General features: G+C 39.6%; 1 protein-coding gene across 2 annotated transcripts in view; it reads right to left on the reverse strand.

Moving 5' to 3' along the window:
• The window catches only part of DHX40 (DEAH-box helicase 40), a 52,252-nt gene that overhangs the window by 30,920 nt on the left and 4,149 nt on the right, over positions 1–17,183 (reverse strand). For both annotated transcript variants that reach the window (XM_053569279.1, XM_053569280.1), the window contains exons 3-7: positions 16,815–16,960; positions 14,559–14,678; positions 14,140–14,367; positions 13,860–13,926; positions 12,604–12,735 (exon numbers count right to left, since the gene is read on the reverse strand). In XM_053569279.1, coding sequence (XP_053425254.1) covers positions 12,604–12,735; positions 13,860–13,926; positions 14,140–14,367; positions 14,559–14,678; positions 16,815–16,960 — 693 coding nt within the window. The remainder of the gene's footprint in view (positions 1–12,603; positions 12,736–13,859; positions 13,927–14,139; positions 14,368–14,558; positions 14,679–16,814; positions 16,961–17,183) is intronic.

Below are 17,183 nucleotides of genomic sequence, written 5' to 3' on the forward strand. Positions count from 1 at the left end.
AACAGAAAGTAATCATCAGAGAGCAGATATTTAAAATTAAGATGTTACCAATGATAGTAATGATAAATTCTAAGATACAAACATTTGCATGGGTAGCTGAGCTGGGATAAAGGAAAAGATCAGGAAATTTTAATGCAAGTGAGTTTGGTAGATATCAATGACTTCCCAAAAGTAGGAGTAATCATTCTAGAAACTATGCAAGCCAATCTACTGGGATATAAAAAGCGAAACTGTGTTTCTCTTTCTTTTTTTTTTTTTAATTTCTATTTTTCATAATATCCTTTCAGACGTTTTATATGCTATGTTTACTATTACACATATTACTAAGTAGTACACAAATACATAATACTTCAAAGAAATACTTTTGGGCCGGGCATGGTGGCTCACACCTATAATCCTAGCACTCTGGGAGGCCAAGGTGGGTGGATTGCCTGAGCTCACAGATTTGAGACCAGCCTGAGCCATAGTGAGACCCTGTCTCTAAAAATAGCCAGGCGTGGTGGTGGGCACCTGTAGTCCCAGCTACTTAGGAGGCTGAGGCAAGAGAATCACTTGAGCCTAAGAGTTGAGGTTGCTGTGCCCTATGACGCCACGGCACTCTACCAAGGGTGACAAAGTGAGGTTCTGTCTCAAAAAAAAAGAAAGGAATATTTTGGAACATTTGCCATTTGATTTCCAGAAGATATGCATATATCCCTGCAGAAAATTCACTTTTTCTATATGAGCTATCTCAAGTTATATTCTTCCCAGCAGCCAAGAAAATCTTGAAAAGATAAGTAATTGGGTAGGCACAGTGGTGCATCTTGTAGTCCCAACTATTCAGGAGGCTGAGATGGAAGGATCATTCTGAGCCCAGATGTTTGAGTCTAGCCTGGGCAACATAACAAGCCTTCATCTAAAAAAGAAATGAAAAGAAAGAAAGAAAAGAAAAGCAAGAATAAAAGATGAAGTAGTGAAAACCTATTTTCAAATGAAATCTTACAAAGATCCACATACTCCTAATATATAAAACATAACAAGTTGGGTAGCGCCTGTGGCTCAAGGAGTAGGGCGCCGGTCCCCGGCCAAAAACCACAAAAAAAATAAATAAATAAATAAAACATAACAAAGTCAAACTATTATGAGGAAGAAAAAGAATGCCATTGATAAGCACAGCTTTAAAATCATGGAAGGAGGCTACCCATTTCATTTTAGGAATAAAAAACCAAAGCCCAAAGAGCTCAAGCACTGGTCCAAGATTTCCATATAGATAGGCAAATTTATTTATTTATTTATTTATTTATTTATTTATTGAGACAGTCTCACTTTGCCACCCTCAGTACAGTGCCATGGCATCATAGGTTACAGCAACCTCAAACTCTTGTGCTCAAGTAATCCTCCTGCCTCAGCTTCCTGAGTACCTGGGACTCCAGGTGCCTATCACAATGCCTGGCTATTTTTTAGAGATGAAATCTCACTCTTGCTCAGGCTAGTCTCAAACTGCAGAGCTCAAGCAATCCGCCCACCTCAGCCTCCGAGGGTGCTAAGATTACAGGCATGAGCCACCACACCCAGTCTAGATAGGCAAATTTAAAACAAAATTAAGGAATATTGCTATTCCTCCATACCACCATGAAATAAATTTTTTAAGTAAAAACTGCTAGAAAGATCACTTGTAAATGTTATTTGAGAAGTTTTGACATAAATCAAAAAACAATTTCCGCCAGGTACAGTGGCTCACACCTGTAATCCCACCACTCTGGGAGGCTGAGGTGGGTGAAATCTCCTGAGCTTATGAGTTTGAGACCAGCCTGAAAAAGAGTGAGAACCCTGTCTCTAAAAATAGATGGGCACTATGGTGGGCGCCTATACTCCCAGCTACTTTGCTTGAGCCCAAGAGTTTGAGTTGCTGTGAGCTGTGACACTACTGCACTCTACAGAGGGCAACAAAATGAAACTCTGGAAAAAAAATTCAAAAAAGCTATTTCTTTCAGATTTAAAGAATCTGGTGAAAACCATATGTGCTAAAAATTTTTTTCAGTTATTTCTTATATTGTGGCAGCTCATTTCTTCTAGATCAGTGGTTCTCAACCTTCCTAATGCCGCAACCCTTATGGCTGGGGGTCACCACAACATGAGGAACTGAATTAAAGGGTCACAGCTTTAGGATCACTATTCTAGATAGCTCAAACAAGTAATATGCTACTTTATAATTCAAATTATGTTTATACATTTATTTCTTACCTACTTACTACAATCTAGCTCTACAAGGATAAGGGCTTTCTTTTATTCAAGTCACATCTCCGATACCTAAATCAATGCCAGGCTTATAGTAAGTGCTCAATAAATAGTTATACAATGAACTAATACATTAAAAATATATTATGTAAATGATAAACTAAGATCTTTCTACCTTTAACATCTCACATTACCCGAAAACTTTACATAAATTTTCTGAACATTTTTAAACACAATACAGTCTCTTTTTCAATCAACCTATTTCTTTTTTTTTTTTTTTTTTTTTTTTTTTGTAGAGACAGAGTCTCACTGTACCGCCCTCGGGTAGAGTGCCGTGGCGTCACACGGCTCACAGCAACCTCTTAACTCTTGGGCTTACGCGATTCTCTTGCCTCAGCCTCCCGATCAGCTGGGACTACAGGCGCCCGCCACAACGCCCGGCTATTTTTTGGTTGCAGTTTGGCCGGGGCTGGGTTTGAACCCGCCACCCTCGGCATATGGGGCTGGCGCCCTACTCACTGAGCCACAGGCGCCGCCCTCAATCAACCTATTTCTAAAAGTCCCTGATTTGTTTTTCAGTTCACATAAAATTTCAAATTTACCATTTTATTCACAAGTTAGTTAAAAAGTCCTAAACACTTGTTTTGACAAGTGTCACATCTGCTATACATTTCACGTTTTTCCCCACACACTTTTATCACCATATTCCACGGTATAAACATATGACCATGCCAATTTTATGTTTATTTAAAAAAGTTTAAAACATGTTGAAAACTTACCCTTAAAGTAAGTTCTCACCCCCTAGAAAGGGGAAAATACTTTTTTCTTTCTCTCTCATTCTCTCCTCCCTTCTTTCTTCCTTCTTTCTCTCTCTGTCTTTCTTTCTTTCTTAAGACAGAGTCTCAGTCACCCTCAGTATACTGAGTGCCATGACATCATAGCTCACAATAACCTCAAACTCTTGGGCTCAAGCAATTCTCTTGCCTCAGCCTCTCAAGTACCTGGGACTACAGGCACCTGCCACAACACCCAGCTATTTTTAGAAACAGGGTCTCGCTCTTGCTCAGGCTGGTCTCAAACCTGTGAGCTCAGGCAATCCACCTGCCTCGGCCTCCCAGAATGTGAGGATTACAGGTGTGTGCCACCGCACCTAGCCTTCTTTTTTTTTTTTGACAGAGTTTCACTCTGTTACCCAGGCTAGAATGCCATGGTGTCAGCCTCGCTCACAGCAACCTCAAATTCCATTTCTACAAAAAACAAACAAATTAGCTGTGTGCAGTGATGCACACCTGTAGTCCTAGCTACTTGGTCGGCTGAGACAGGAGAATCATTGGAACTCAGGAGTCTGACGTTGCAGTGAGCTATGATGGGGCAACAGTACTCCAGCCTGGATGACAAGAGGAAGACCTTGTCTCTTAACAAACAAAAAAAGGGGTGGGGGCGACATGGCACAGAGTCAGAAAAAGATTCCAAAATCTACTGAGGATATTGAGGAAAAACCACTCAACTCTCTTAATGGAATAATGCTCCTAAAAAGATACATTTGATATATGCTAAGGCTGCTGAACTTTCCTCATAGAATTTCTTGTCCCAAATTCTTCCTCCACCCCAAGAAGAGTCCAAAGCATAAAAGGGTGTATGTGTATGAGAGAGAGAGAGAGAACAAAAGGAACATAACTTAATGCTTCAACTTCAAAGCTATCAATTAAAGGGGGAAAAAGAACTAAAGCAAAATAGCTCAAACTGTCCCACTTCCAGAAGTCATTTGGGTGAGTCAAAAATAGCTTGAAAATTCCCAACACAGCTGAAAATCAAACTCTTGACACAGAGGAAGTTTTGAGATAATAATTAAATGCGGCTGATAAAGGAACTAGAAGGAAATCAAAAAATGTAAGAAACAGACAGTCTAACGTAAGAATAATTGATGTCCTTGAAAATCAACATTTAAGGGAATGTCAGCACAATGCAAAATGTCTTTATTATTTATTTTTTTTGTAGAGACAGAGTCTCACTGTACCGCCCTTGAGTAGAGTGCCGTGGCGTCACACGGCTCACAGCAACCTCTAACTCTTGGGCTTACGGAATTCTCTTGCCTCAGCCTCCTGAGCAGCTGGGACTACAGGCGCCCGCCACAACGCCCGGCTATTTTTTTTTTTTGTTGCGGTTTGGCCGGGGCTGGGTTTGAACCCACCACCCTCGGCATATGGGGCCGGTGCCCTACTCACTGAGCCACAGGCGCTGCCCAGCAAAATGTCTTTAAAAGCATGCTGTGATGTACACATTTTGTAACTACCTTTTTTGTTGTTGTGGCAACCATTTGTAAAACATTCCAGATACTTCCCCAGCTCATGAAGCAGCAATCTAATCCCTTTCTCACTTTTGGAAGATGACTTTTCAGTTTAATTCATATTGCCCTCTTCTTAGAAGAGGGGGAAAAGGTATGGGTCTGCCTTACTGAGAACCAAACAGAGCCCAGGGAGAGATTCTTCTATGGACAACCTCACTCCTCAAAGTACCAGCCAAACCAGAAAGGTAATCCCAGAAGGGGTTAGCCAAAAAAAGAAAGGAAACAACAACAAAAACATGCTGTTGAGGTTTTCAGCTTTAAGATATCTTTGGACAACTTTTATTTTTTATTTTTTTCCTTAGAAGTGACCAAATTAAGATGGTAAGACCTCTGAGACCAGATTTTTATCCTGTCTCTACCCCCTTGCCAACAACTCAGAGAATGGATCATGTGCTCCTTATGTTGAGTGGAGCACATAATTGCTCTCCTGCCTTCTTAAAGAAAATTATGTTTTTGCCACTAATTTAGCAATATGAAACTCATCTCATTACCCTTTCTGGGTCTGAAGCTGCTATGTCTAAAAGTGCCATCTCCTCATACTTTGCAACAGTCTGTGCTGGAGAAATCTGGCTCTGAGAGCTCTCTACAGTCTTTGAGCTGGCAGTGTACTGAAAACCTTTTAAAGTTTCTTTCCCTGCCCAGTCCCCGCTTTTTGGTGAGGTTTCTCGGAGTGAGGCCTGTTAGGTGTACATCCTGCAGCTTATTGGCTTAAAATGTATTCTCCTTTGGTATGGTCTCTTGGGGGCCAATGGGGACAAAGAGAAAACCAGTAGTGCAACTGTTTTGATACTGAATATTGATATGTGTCTTTTTGAAATAAAGAACCAGTCCCTCCAAAAAATAAAAATAGGGCGGCGCCTGTGGCTCAGTCGGTAAGGCGCCGGCCCCATATACCGAGGGTGGTGGGTTCAAACCCGGCCCCGGCTGAACTGCAAACCAAAAAATAGCTGGGCGTTGTGGCGGGCGCCTGTAGTCCCAGCTACTCGGGAGGCTGAGGCAGGAGAATCCCTTAAGCCCAGGAGTTGGAGGTTGCTGTGAGCTGTGTGAGGCCATAGCACTCTACCGAGGGCCATAAAGTGAGACTCTGTCTCTACAAAAAAGAAAAATAAAAATAGGGCGGCACCTGTAGTTCAGTGAGTGGGGCGCCGCCCATATGCCGAGGGTGGTGGGTTCAAGCCCAGCCCCGGCCAAACTACAACAAAAAAATAACTGGGCGTCATGGTGGGCATCTGTAGCCCCAAGTACTCGGGACGCTGAGGCAAGAGAATCACCTAAGCCCAGGAGTTGGAGGTAGCTGTGAGCTGTGTGACACCATGGCACTCTACTGAGGCTACCGAGGGCGATAAAGTGAGACTCTGTCCCTACAAAAAAAAAAAAAAAAAGAAAATTGAAGGGAATAGGCTGAGATACTAATAGTGTGTTAATTCTGCTAGTGAACAGTGGAGCTTTTGTACTTTTCTATGCTTTTTAAATTTCCCCAAAAGTAAAAAAAAAAAAATGCATATAAAAACATAATCCCATCTTTTATTTTAAAAAAACTGCACAATAAAAATATACCTAAATGTAAAGAAAAAGTTCAAGACAATATACCCCAAAATGTTAATAGTGATTATCAGCTATGTTGGTGGATCTGGATAGTTTTAATTATTTTCCTTACTTTGCTGTGGTTACTAACAATAAATATAATTTACATATTTCTTTGTAAGACAAAAAAAAATTTCCCATTTACGGAGACTCCACATAGAGTACAAGTTTTTTGGCTTTGTTTTTATTTTTGTTTTTTGAGACAGACTCACCCAGTTGCCTTAGGCTAGAGTGCAGTTGGTGTCATTATGGCTCACAGCAATCTCAAACTCCTGAACTCAAGTTATCCTCCCATCTCGGCCTCCAGGAGTACTAGGATTACAGGCATGACACATCCCAGCCTGAGTACAAGCTTTTGTATGATGCTCACTACTAGCCTTTTTCCCCCCACATCCTTAATCTTAACATCTAAACTCTATCTTAGATAATGTTTTTGTTTTGTAGGCACAAGAAAAAAAAGTAATAATTTCGGATTTATGTAATTATCTACATGAGCAGGCATTTCTCTTAAAATGTATACTAGTGAAGTATGGTGGTACATGCCCAGAGTCTCAGCTACTTGAGAGGCTGAGATAGGAAGAGCTCTTGAGCCCAGGAGTCCAAGTTCAGCCTGAACAATCTGATAAGATCCCGTCTAAAAAGAAAAAAACTTGTACACTAATCCCAGGTAGAGCTCTTTGCCTTTTCTTTGTGTTTTCTGTAAATACACGTACTGCTATATCTCCTTCTCTACCAGATTTCCCATGTGAACAATACTTAGCCTCTATCTGGAAAATGAAGAAGTGTGACTATGTAAAAACACACTTGTGGGTTTATGTGCAGTTTTCTAAAGGAAAAAAAGTTGCAGTTTTTATCACCTTTGAATAGGAATCTGAGATACCCCCACTCCAAAAAATGGCTAACAAGCAACGAATCAGATAATTACTTTCAGTGCTAAAATAATTACATGTAAACATTTAACATTTATAAAATAACTGGCCTATTTCTGTTATAAATTTTTGTGGAGTTAGGCTTTCCCTACATGCATGACAAATCAGAAGAACTGCAATACCTTGAACAAAAATGAGAAAGTCAAAAGAGGGGAAAGGTGTGAGAGAAATAAGAAGGTTCTAGATATCGTATTTAATGCAAGACATTAAGAGGATGTCAGTAGAAAGTAGAAAATCTAGAACTCAGTTTAACAAATATTTCATCACAACTCTTCAGCATATTGTACTTGCCCTCATAGAGAGGACAAGACAACCACAATACAAGGCAGAGTGTATTAAATGCCACTGAGGAACAGTAAAGCACCAAGAGGTTCGAGTGAGGAAGAGATCAAAATCATGAGAATTCAGTAATAGGTTTTATGAATTTGCCTGAACTAGTAAAACAAAATAGCCAGATTCAGCCAGTGAGAGGGGAGAATAAGGGGAAAGGAGGAGTTAGGTTAAGGAAATAGCAAATACAGAGTTAACACAGTAAGTGAGGAGGAAAACAAAAATATCTCCTACGTTTTGAACTTGAGAGAACAGTATCATAAAGAGTGCAGGGACAGGGAGGGGTAAGCCAGCTCAGGGAGCAGGATCATATAATCTTGGCAGAAGGAATTCCACAGCACCTCTCCATTTTTGACAAATAGAATTCTAAATGTCAGTTAGGGAGTTATTTTAAGATGTCCCTTCAAAACAGGCAGCCAGCCTCATGGCTCGCCCAGAAATAATAGGAAATATAAAATACCTATCTCATAATTTTTACCTATTCACTAAAACTAATGATAGGTCATTCTGAACCCCTTATTCCCTCTCCTCATTCCCAAGTTTTCTGTTCCTGAAACATAATAGCAATTTAACATTATAATAATTTCTCTATCACCTAAAGTACCAACAATAAAGAAAATTAAGTCCTGTGTTATGTTAACCAGGCTAAAAAAGAAATTCTAGGATCTCCAGGACCTGCTCCTCATTCCCTACTTCAACTCTACCTTACCATCATTCAGTACCTCATAAGCAAACGTGTGACTGCTTCTTTACACTGTTGTAAATTGCTATAATAAGTATTATTATGCTCATAATGAATCACCAGTAGCTCACCCTCAATAGTGCTCTTGCAATCAGAAGAGAAACCAAAATTTAAAAACCACTCAAGACTGGCCTACTCACACCCAGTTGCACATACATACACCATTCATACATATACACCAATACAAAAAAATCACATACACTGGAAATTAAGGCTGAAAACAGGTTGAAGTCATGCTGGAAGCATAATGATGTCAAGTTATTAAGCTGGCTTTTTAATTCAGTTGTCAGTAGGGAATGGCTGAAAGTATCCAATAGAGGACTGACATAATCAGAGCTGTGCTTTTGGATAATTATGCTCACCACTGTAGGTAGGATGATAAATTAAAAAAACGAGTTAGCAAGCTATGTAAACAACTTGGGAAAGCAAATTGAGAACCCCAACTCCAGCATGAGTGAAAAAAGAAAAAGAAAAATGAATGATCTTTACAAGATAAAGATAATAGAAAACCTGTAGGAGTTGCTACTTGCTTGGATTGAGTGATGTGAGATAACATGATGCACAGATCAGAGCCCAATGAGGACACCTAGAAGGTTTGGAACACAGGAGTGAGACTGACCTAGCAACAGCTCTCAGGAATCATCCACAGAAATGATAGGTAAATCCTAGGAGCTAACCCCTCCAAAACAGAGAATTCTAAGAAAATAGCAAGCTAAGGAAGAAATTTAAGAAATAATCCCATTTAAGAAGTACAAAGGAGAGGAAGGGAGGGAGGTGTGGCAAACAGCCTCAGAGAAAGAATAGTCAGGAGAACCAGATGATTAAACATTATCTCAGAGGACAGCATTTCAAGGATACTATCATTAGTATCACAAAATCAAAACACAAATTGGAAAAAGTCATGATATTTGAGAAATAGGAGATCACTAACAATCCCAGATTTCAGGAAATTAAATAAGAGGCAGTAACAGGGCAGCACCCATAGCTCAGTGGGTAGGGCACTGATCTCATACCCCGAGGATGATGGGTTTGAACCCAGCCCAGGCCAGCTAAAATTAACAATGACAACTGCAACTAAAAAACAGCCAGGCATTGTGGCAGGTACTGTAGTTCCAGCTACTAGGGAGGCTGAGGCAAGAGAATCGCTTGAGCCCAGGAGTTTGAGGCTGCTGTGAGCTATGATGCCACGGTAATTTACCAAGGGTGACAAAGTGAGACTCTGTCTCAATAAAAACAAAAAAGAAACTACAGTCCTTGGGCCAGGAGTGGTGGTTCATGCCTATAATCCTAGTACTTTGGGAGGCCTAAGTAGCAGGATCACTTGAGGCCAGGAATTAGAGACCAGCCTTCAGCAACATAGTGAGAATCTGTCTCTACCAAATAAAGGGTGTGGTGGTACATGCCTGTAGTCCTGGCTATACTAAGGCAGTGAGAGCCCGGGAGTTTGAGGTTACAGTGAGCTATCATAATGTCACCGCACTCTAGATCAGGCAACAGAGCAAGACCCTTTCTTAAAGGAAAAAAAAAAAAAGAGAGAGAGAGAAAGAGATAAGAAAAAGAACTACAGTCCTACAGTCCTTATTTCAAAAAATTCCCACCAATATTTTTGTTTTGCTGGAAGAAGGCATAGCCCAATATCAAAAATATTAAAAGAGGGATATCTAAGGCTCTTAAAAAAATGACTATGGAAACTAAGGTCACGGTGGGGGTGGGGGAAGGGGAGAGAAGAGAGAAAGAAGGAAGGAGAGGTGGGGAAAGGAGAGCAGAGGGAGGGAGGAGGTGGGGCCTTGGTGTGTGCCACACCTTTTGGGGACAAGACGCGATTGCAAGAGGGACTTTACCTAACAAATGCAATCAGCGTAACCAGGCTTGTTGTACCCTCGATGAATCCCCAACAATTAAAAAAAAAAAAGAATGAAAAAGATGGCTTGGCGCCTATAGCTCAGCAGCTAGGGTGCCAGTCACATACACCAGAAATGTCAGGTTCAAATCCAACCTGGGCCTACCAAACAACAATGACAACTACAACCAAAAAAATAGCTGGGGTGCCTAGTCACAGCTACTTGGGAGGCTGAGGCAAGAGAATTGCTTAAGCCCAAGAGTCTGAGGTTGCTGTGAGCTGTGACACCACAGCATTCTACCCAGGGTGACAGCTTGAGACTCTGTCTCAAAAAAAGAAAAAAGAAAAGAATGAAAAGAGAGGTCAGAGGGGCTCACACCTGTAATCCTAGTACTTTGGGAGACCAAGGTAGGCAATCACTTGAGCTCAGGGGTTCAAGACCAACCTGAGCAAGAATGAGATCCCATGTCTACTAAAAACAGAAAAACTAGCCAGATGTTGTGGTGGAAACTTGTAGTCCTAGCTACTTGGGAAGCTGAGGCGGTAGAGTCACTTGAGCCCAGGAATTTGAGGTTGCTGTGAGCTATGCTGATGCCATGGTACTCTAGCTTGTGCACCAGAGTGAGACTTGGACACACACAAACACACATACACAAATAAGGAATGAAAAACAGGATATCACTATAAATCCTAGATCCTACAGTCTTTTAGGGATATTAACTATTACTATGGACAACTTTATACTAATAATTTGAAATTTTGTATCTTGAGAAATACAACTTTCTAAACTAACCGAAGATATGAAACCTCTGAATAATACTATACATGGCAAAGAAATCAAAGTCACAGATAAAAACCTGTTTATTTTTATTTAATTAATTAATTAATTTTTTGAGACAGGGTCTCAAGCTGTTGCCCTGGGTAGAGTGCTATGGTGTCACAGCTTACAGCAACCTCAAACTCTCGGGTATAAGTGATTCTCTTGCCTCAGCCTCCCAAGTAGCTGGGACCACAGGTGCCCACCACAATGCCTGGCCAATTTTTTTTGGTTGCAGTTGTTGTTTTTTTAGCTGGCCCCAGGCCAGGTTCGAACCCACCAGTGTTGGTGTATGTGGCCAGTGCCCTACCCACTGAGCTACAGGTGCTGCCCAAAAAACCTTTTATTTTTAAAACCTCCCGGTCTAAATGGTTTTATTGGTGAATTTTCCCTAACATTTTAGGAAGAAAAAAAACCAGTTGTTCAATTTTTTCCCCTAAAGAACAGATGATAAAAAAGGAAATACTGGGAGGTGCCTGTGGCTCAGTGAGTAGGGCACCGGCCCCATATGCCGAGGGTGGCGGGTTCAAACCCAGCCCTGGCCAAACTGCAACAAAAAAATAGCCGGGTGTTGTGGCGGGCATCTGTAGTCCCAGCTACTTGGGAGGCTGAGGCAAGAAAATCACATAAGCCCAAGACCTGGAGGTTGCTGTGAGCTGTGTGACGCCACGGCACTCTACCGAGGGCAGTAAAGTGAGACTCTGTCTCTACAAAAAAAAGGAAATACTTCTCAATCCCTTTTATAGAAACTATATTTAAAAGGGATAACATATCATGACCAATTGGAATTTATTCTAGGAATGGAAGGTTGGTTTAACACTTTTTTTTTTTTAATAAAAAAATTGTATTTACTTAGAAGCATTCAGAATGTCAACAAAACAGCTGCAACTTTTTTTTTTTGCAATTACAGAGTGGTATTCAGTTAACAGAACAACAATTATTTCGTATAAGCTGCATCTGAGACAACTGAAGATGAAAAAACTACCATCCCCGTATATAACTATGTTGGTTGCTGTGCACCGACAAGAACCTGCTTTAAATTTCCATGCCAATTTACAACCCCCATACTGTACCAGGCAAGGTTAGTAGCTATTGAAAATACCGCCAAGACAGGGCTATCTAAAGACACATTTGGTAGTGTGTGGTTTAACCCTCTTAAGTCAATATATTTAACTGCATTAACAAAACATGTGATCATCTCAGAAGATTTCCTATGTTACACAAACTTATGTTAAATAAATTTGTATGCTTTAAAAAAAAAAAAAGACTATGGAAAGACTTCAAGTAAAAAAACTTCTCTCTTCTTTTTGGAGACAAAGTCTCACTCTGTCACCCTGGATAGAGTGCCACGACATCATAGCTTACAGCAACTTTAATCTCTTGGGCTCAAGCTAACTTCTTGCCTCTGCCTCCCAAGTAGCTGGGACTATAGGTCCAAAACACCCAGCAAGGTTTTCTTCTTTTTAAGTTGAAATGGGGTCTTGCTCTTTCTCAGGGTGGTCTTGAACTTCTGAACTCAGGCAATATATTTGCCTCAGCCGCCCAGAGTTCTAGGATTACAGGTGTAAGCAAGCTGATTTTTAGACCATGCCTAGCTTAAAAATCACTTCTCTTATGGGATGCTAGTTCTCTAAATATTCTGTTTCATGATCTGGATATTGGTTATCAATTATGAGGTCAGTTTGTGAAACTCATTGACCTTAGTTAGCACTTAAAAGCTATGTACTTTTCTGTATATACATGATTAATAAAAAGTTTTCCAAAAAACTCAAATTTTCTACTCCTCTGAGGAATTACCTGTTGTCATAGATCCATAACATGGCAATATTAACAAGCCATCTAGGGTGGTATCTTGAACATCATAATCATAATCAACAGACTCTGCCATCTGAAAAAGTAATTCACAACTTTTCTCGATTTCAAACTGGCCTGAAATGGAGGAGAAAAAAATAATTTCAGCAACTGAACAGCAAAATTAAAGAAAAAAAGTCAAGATTAAAATTAGTTTTGCCTGACTTATTTTGTCTCATTTGATCTAAAGATGAACACGATTATACCAAATTTCAACAATAAAATTCAAACTAGAAGAAACATTAGTTTCAAAGAAATTTAAATCTCTAAAGGAATAAGTATTTACCATCACCAACTCTTTCACCTTAACACTGTATGTGAGAAGACAAATTAAATTATTAACATAGGGTCAGCTAATCCAGAAGCTATTGTGTTTTGGGTGTATATTTCAAAATAATTAAATAATCTCCAAAAGGCAAAGAGCTTGTTACGATGTCTTACTTCTGACATTAGTATGAGGTAGAAGATAAGCAAAAAAGTAACTCATTCTTGTTAGTATAATCCCCAGGTTATGAACAAGATCAGTTCTGTAAATCTGTTAAGTTGAATTTATATGTAAGTTGGAACAAGTATATTTACCTATTACCTGTAACAGCCTCCATTCATAAGTGAGAGTCATACATCAGTGCAATGTTTGTAACTCAGGGACCTACTGTAATAACCTCCATTTACAAGTGCAAGTTGTATGTAAGTCAGATGTTTGTAACTTGGGGACTATCTGTACAGTGCTGCTACTTGAAAACTTACACCACTCATCTGGGATTTAACTTTCATTTCTGACCTCTATAAAATGCCACAGATTTGTCTATGACATATGGATTCCACACCTTATGTATTGATATCACATAGTACCAATTCCACTACTCAAAGAAGAAGCTTGTGGGATGTCGTTTGAAATAATAGAATTAATCATTTAGACTCAGTTCTATTTAGTTAAGTTATAGCTTTATATAAGACAGACAAACAAAAATACTTCACCACTTAATTTCTTTCTTCTAAAAGGTCAGTGTGTTTACAAATATTTACTATGAGCCTAACATTTGACATATAATTTATCTAAAGCACTCACATATTCATAAAAAGCTAGGACAATAGTTGATTGAGAAGGGCCAGATTTCCCCACAGAGGTAGCACTCTATCCAGGTGCTACATATCTTATGCATGGAAAATAAACATTTTTAAATCAGATACTGAATGCTCACCAGTTAGGAAAACCAAGATATCTCCAGCCATTTCATTCAAATGGATATCCATGGTCACTTTCACAATCTAAAGCAAGAAACACAAGCAAAATACGCTATCAAAATAGTCATTCTCCTACCACCACCTCCCTTACTCTGCAGAAAAATTAAATTTGATTCTCAGATGTACTAGGACCCATAAAGGATGTCATTAAAGTGACAGGAAACAAATGAATTATCAAACCTATATAACTAGAATTATAAACATAAAAAAAGACATAAAAAGCATGCCAAGTAATACCGCTTGAATATATGCAGTATTTTCTCTGTCTCGTGGGCCAATCAAATTGCAGAATTTCTCTCTCACTGGATAAAGCCTTCCAGGTATATCAAATATTGGACAATTTCCAAAGAATGCAGACAGCTTGGCTAATTCCATAGTTGCTGACATTACCACCACCTTTAAATGTTCTTTCCTGTTAGGAGACTTCTCCTGAAATAACTTCTTCAATAAACCAAATAAGATATCCTGAAAGAAAAGTAGTTTTCTAATAAGTCACAAATGTACTTAATAGCAAACCTATTTTACATATATTGCTATTGTAACCAAAGAATTCCTATTTTAACAAATGATAATAGGAGGCAATTCTCTAAACATTAAAAAGCTACCCCAAATAAGCAAACTATTTACTAACAAAAACCCAATATATTAATACTCACTGTAGTTAGAGTTCTCTCATGGGCTTCATCCAAAATTATGACACTGAATTTGCTAAGATTTGGATCTCCCAGAATATGTTTCAGTAAACATCCATCAGTCATGTATTTGATTGCTGTTTCCTAATGTTGAAACAGCAGAATATATCAACTTATAGTATCTCTTCTTTCCCAACTAAATTGTTCCCCAAAATGTATACACATTAAGTGATCAAACCATTCTGACTAAATAAAATACATAAAACAATCTGATAAGGATGCAATCTGTACAGAAATAAGGATGAAGAACTAAGGTGGGTATTCTTGGATAAAACAACAGAACTAAGTCAGCAATAGTGACAAGACAATGCAGTAGCTTCAGGTGAGGAAGTTTTGGGAAACAATAATGAAATGGGATTTATCTCCTTTCCTCCGCCAGTATTTTAGAGAAAGGTAGAGGAAATGATATTTCTTGCTTACCCTCTCCTCTTCCTTACCCACTGTTCTACAAAAATACAGTGTCATTTGACTAGCACTAAAACAAAGTGAGAAAACCATCCAAAGACTAAGAGTAACAGGAATGTTATCCATAAAACACAGTAAGAAGGGCGGCGCCTGTGGCTCAGTGAGTAGGGCGCCGGCCCCATATGCTGAGGGTGGCGGGTTCAGGCCCAGCCCCAGCCAAACTGCAACAAAAAAATAGCCGGGCGTTGTGGCGGGCGCCTGTAGTCCCAGCTGCTCGGGAGGCTGAGGCAAAAGAATCACGTAAGCCCAAGAGTTAGAGGTTGCTGTGAGCCGTGTGACGCCATGGCACTCTACCCGAGGGCGGTACGGTGAGACTCTGTCTCTAAAAAAAAAAAAAAACACAGTAAGAAAAAAAGAGAAAAATATCCCTCACAGTGACCTCTAGAAAGGCAAAGACAGTATTTTGGGGAGTCATTTTTGTGCCACATTTGATAACCATTTCTTTCTTTCTTTTTTTTTTTTTTGACACAGAATCTCAAGCTGTCACCCCGGGTAGAGTGTCATGCTAACAGCAACCTCAAACTCTTGGGCTTAAGCGATTCTCTTGCCTCAGTCTCCCAAGTAGCTGGGACTATAGGCGCCCACCACATCACCCAGCTATTTTTGTTGTTGTTGTTGTTGTTGCAGCTGACATTGTTGTTTTAGCTGGGTTCAAACCCACCAGCCTCTGTGTATGTGGCCAGTGCCCTACCCACTGTGTTATAGGCGCTGCCTTGATGACCATTTCTATTAGAAAACATATGTAAACCAGGGATTATTCTGTATTTGGTGGGGAACTAAAAAGTCCTGTAACTATTCACTATTAAAATTTTATTTTAATTTGTTGGTGCTGTGCATACCTGATGACTGTGTAAAGTTGCCAGCTTTCCACTGCCTTCAAAAATAAACAACACAAATGAACCTTGAAAGCATGCTAAGTGAAATAAGCAATACACAGTACAAAATACTGTGATTCCACTTAAATTAGACACCTAGAATAGGCAAATTCACAGAGACAGAAAGTAGAATAGAGGTTACCAGAGGCTAGGGGGAGGGGGAATGAGAAGTTTCTTGCTTAATAGATACAGAGTCTCTGTTTGGGTTAATGAAAGCTTCTGAAAACAGTGGTGATGTTTACACAACATTGTGTATTGTACTTAATGCCACTGAATTGTATACCTAAAAATGATTACAATGGTCAATTTTGTTATGTATATTTTACTACAAAATTTTTTAAAAATTACAAATGTAACTTATATGTCAAGGATTCTTACAGCTAAAAAACAAAGGAGAATCCTGTTGCTTATAAACTAATTAAGGGGGGAGAAAACGATTTGTGCCAAAACATTAACAACAGGCAATAAAATAAATTCCAATCTAAGGCTTTGTGGCTTTAAAATATACACAGAATTTTATTATTATTTTTTTTTTTTTGTAGAGACAGAGTCTCACTTTATGGCCCTGGGTAGAGTGCCGTGGCCTCACACAGCTCACAGCAACCTCCAACTCCTGGGCTTAAGCGATTCTCTTGCCTCAGCCACCTGAGTAGCTGGGACTACAGGCGCCCGCCACAACGCCCGGCTATTTTTTGGTTGCAGTTTGGCCGGGGCCGGGTTTGAACCCGCCACCCTTGGTATATGGGGCCGGCGCCTTACCGACTGAGCCATAGGCGCCGCCCTATACACGGAATTTTAAAGTTAAAAATCTTTTAGAACTTGCTCCACTCTTTCTGTTAAGTTATTAGTACTTAAATAAACACCAACAAAACTTTTGTACCTTAGAGCTGCAATCATCAAAACGAACTTGGTATCCTACTTTGGATCCCAAAGTGCATTTCATTTCTTCAGCCACCCTCTGAGCAACTGATATGGCAGCTACTTTTCGTGGCTGAGTCACACCAATCATACCATGTTGTGAAAACCCTATAAAAACCAAAGGTAAAAAACACAACAATGTTAGCAACTGTTGCTTCTACTACGCAGTGGTTCTCAACCTGTGGGTCGCAACCCACAGTAACTGTATTAAAGGGCCACAGCACTAGGAAGGTTGACAACCACTCTACTAGAGTTAAACTGTTCAGGGATAATCAATATAAATTGCTTGAATGTTTTAAAAAAAACTCCACAAACTAGCAACATACTGTAT

This window comes from Nycticebus coucang, chromosome 18 (genome assembly GCF_027406575.1).
Source record: "Nycticebus coucang isolate mNycCou1 chromosome 18, mNycCou1.pri, whole genome shotgun sequence".
In the NCBI taxonomy this organism is placed as follows: Eukaryota; Metazoa; Chordata; class Mammalia; order Primates; family Lorisidae; genus Nycticebus; species Nycticebus coucang.